The sequence below is a fragment of the Alosa sapidissima genome, chromosome 15, assembly GCF_018492685.1.
Source record: "Alosa sapidissima isolate fAloSap1 chromosome 15, fAloSap1.pri, whole genome shotgun sequence".
NCBI lineage: Eukaryota > Metazoa > Chordata > Actinopteri > Clupeiformes > Clupeidae > Alosa > Alosa sapidissima.
Genome location: NC_055971.1, coordinates 32,947,786 through 32,950,285, shown reverse-complemented (window position 1 = coordinate 32,950,285; position 2,500 = coordinate 32,947,786). Strand labels below are relative to the sequence as shown.

General features: G+C 42.3%; 1 protein-coding gene across 3 annotated transcripts in view; it reads right to left on the bottom strand.

Moving 5' to 3' along the window:
- LOC121683762 (chloride channel protein 2-like) overlaps nt 1-2,500 on the bottom strand; it is a 92,937-nt gene that overhangs the window by 31,593 nt on the left and 58,844 nt on the right. For all 3 annotated transcript variants that reach the window (XM_042063573.1, XM_042063575.1, XM_042063574.1), the window contains 2 exons: nt 2,333-2,458; nt 575-659 (listed from right to left, as the gene is read on the bottom strand). In XM_042063573.1, the coding sequence (XP_041919507.1) occupies nt 575-659; nt 2,333-2,458 (211 nt within the window). The remainder of the gene's footprint in view (nt 1-574; nt 660-2,332; nt 2,459-2,500) is intronic.

Here is a 2,500-nt window from a genome sequence, read left to right as displayed (position 1 = left end):
ATCTATATATCCATCTATCTATCTACCTGTGCGCACACCTTGGAAACTAGATGATAATGATGGTGGTAGTTGTGAATAGTAGCAACCAAAGTCTGAAGTACCATCACAGAGGCTAGCTAATAGCAGAGCCCGTTTACATTCTCTGCTACTAGTGTTTCTTAATGCACCTTCTTCTGCTGTGTAACGTAGTTAGCGTTAATCTTTTCACAACAGCGACACCTCTGGTCAGGAGAATATTGCAACTAGTGTTGTGACCACGACGCGCGAGTATAAATGGTTACGGCGCTCCTGTGACGTCACATTGTCGCGCTACCGGTCGGGTGCGTCGAGTATGTGGAACGTTTAACAGACCAGCATCAGCCTTTAACACATCCTGAACAACACCGGCTCCACACACACACACACACTCACACACGCACACTAACACACACACTAACACAGAAACACACACTCTCACACTCAAACACACACTCTCACACTCAAAGACGCAAACACACACACACACACAGAAACATACACTCTTTTTCCACACAAACACACAGAAACATACACTCTCTTCCACACACACACTCACCCTATGACAGCAAAAGCTGGCAGCTCCTGGAGGTCAAAGGGGAAGTCCAGTCTGAAGCGAGTTTTGAACAACGCAGTGATGGTCTCTGAGAGAGAGAGAAAGAGAGAGGGAGAGAGGGGGGGTTATAACAACGCAGTGATGGTCTCTGAGAGAGAGAGAGAGGGAGAGAGGGGGCGGGGTTATAACAACACAGTGATGGTCTCTGAGAGAGAGAGAGAGAGGGGGGTATACTGTAACAACGCAGTGATGGTCTCTGAGAGAGAGAGAGAGAAAGAGAGAGAGAGAAAGAGAGAGTGAGAGGGGGGGTATAACAACACAGTGATGGAGTGTGAGAGAGAATGAGAGGGGGGGTTATAACAACACAGTGATGGAGTGATGGAGAGAAAATGTGTTTCTTCTACAGAAACAAAGCCAGCCTCCCTATGGAATGTAGGAAACAAGTTTATTATATTATTCTATCAATCTACTGTGTCTATGTTTATTTCTGTACACTCTGACAACACAATTATGAGATTTTCCTTATCGATGGTCAGTGTGGACGTCCAGCCCATTATATAGACACAAAAAAATCTCCCTATGCCAGCCTCCCTATGAAATGTAGGAAACAAGTTGTTGACACGTTTTTTATGTCAGTTCTAGACTATGGTGATGTGATTTATAGAAATGCTACTGCTTGCTCACTTAAAGCCCTGGACTCAGTCTACCACTCTGCCCTGAGGATCATTACTGGTGATGAGTGCTATAGCCATCTACATTACTATATAGCCATTTACATTACTGGTGATGGCTATAGCACTCATCATTGTGTCCTCTATGGTAAAGTGGGTTGGTCAGATGATCATCATTGTGTCCTCTATGGTAAAGTGGGTTGGTCAGATGATCATCATTGTGTCCTCTATGGTAAAGTGGGTTGGTCAGATGATCATCATTGTGTCCTCTGTGGTAAAGTGGGTTGGTCAGATGATCATCATTGTGTCCTCTGTGGTAAAGTGGGTTGGTCAGATGATCATCATTGTGTCCTCTATGGTAAAGTGGATTGGTCAGATGATCATCATTGTGTCCTCTATGGTAAAGTGGGTTGGTCAGATGATCATCATTGTGTCCTCTATGGTAAAGTGGGTTGGTCATCTTTGACAGTGAGGAGACATAATCATTGGTATCTCTTTATTTGCAAAGGTATTGGAAAATTACCAGGTTATATTTCAAACATGCTTGTTTAGAATTCTGGTCCCTATCAGACCAGATCAAATGACTGTTTGATGCTCAAGGTTCCTCGTATCCACACTGAGTTGGAAAAGTCGGCCTTTTGTTATGGTGCCCCTACTTCCTGGAATAATCTCCAATGTAACATAAAAGTGAACTCTCTACTTTCCTATAATCAATTCAGATCTGTAATCACAAACCTTCCTTGTCAAATTGTACCTGTTTTATGTAAATGTTATGTATTATTGTTATTATTTTATTCTTTAATATATGTTTTATTTACCACAATTATTATACTATATCTCTTGTTATTTAATTGTTATTGTTAATTAATTGGCTTAATTGAAAATGAGGACTACCCTCCATGAACCTCCGAGAATAAATAAAGGTTGAATGAATGAATGAATATGAATGCATTTAAAACAGCAATACACACTTATTAACATACATATGCATAAATGTTACATACTGCATGCTACATACTACCCCCCCCCCCCCCCACACACACACGCGCACACACACACACACGCACACACACACACATCTTTACTTTACCTTCATCTTTATTCCACACTGCCAGTACTCTGAAGATGAAGGCACTGAAGGTGGCAGCAAAGAAACCCCTCCAGTAGTTCCGCACCGCAAAGAAGGTGGAAGTTACCTCAATACTGAACAGGACACCTGTACCACACACACACACACACACACACACACACAAAGTGT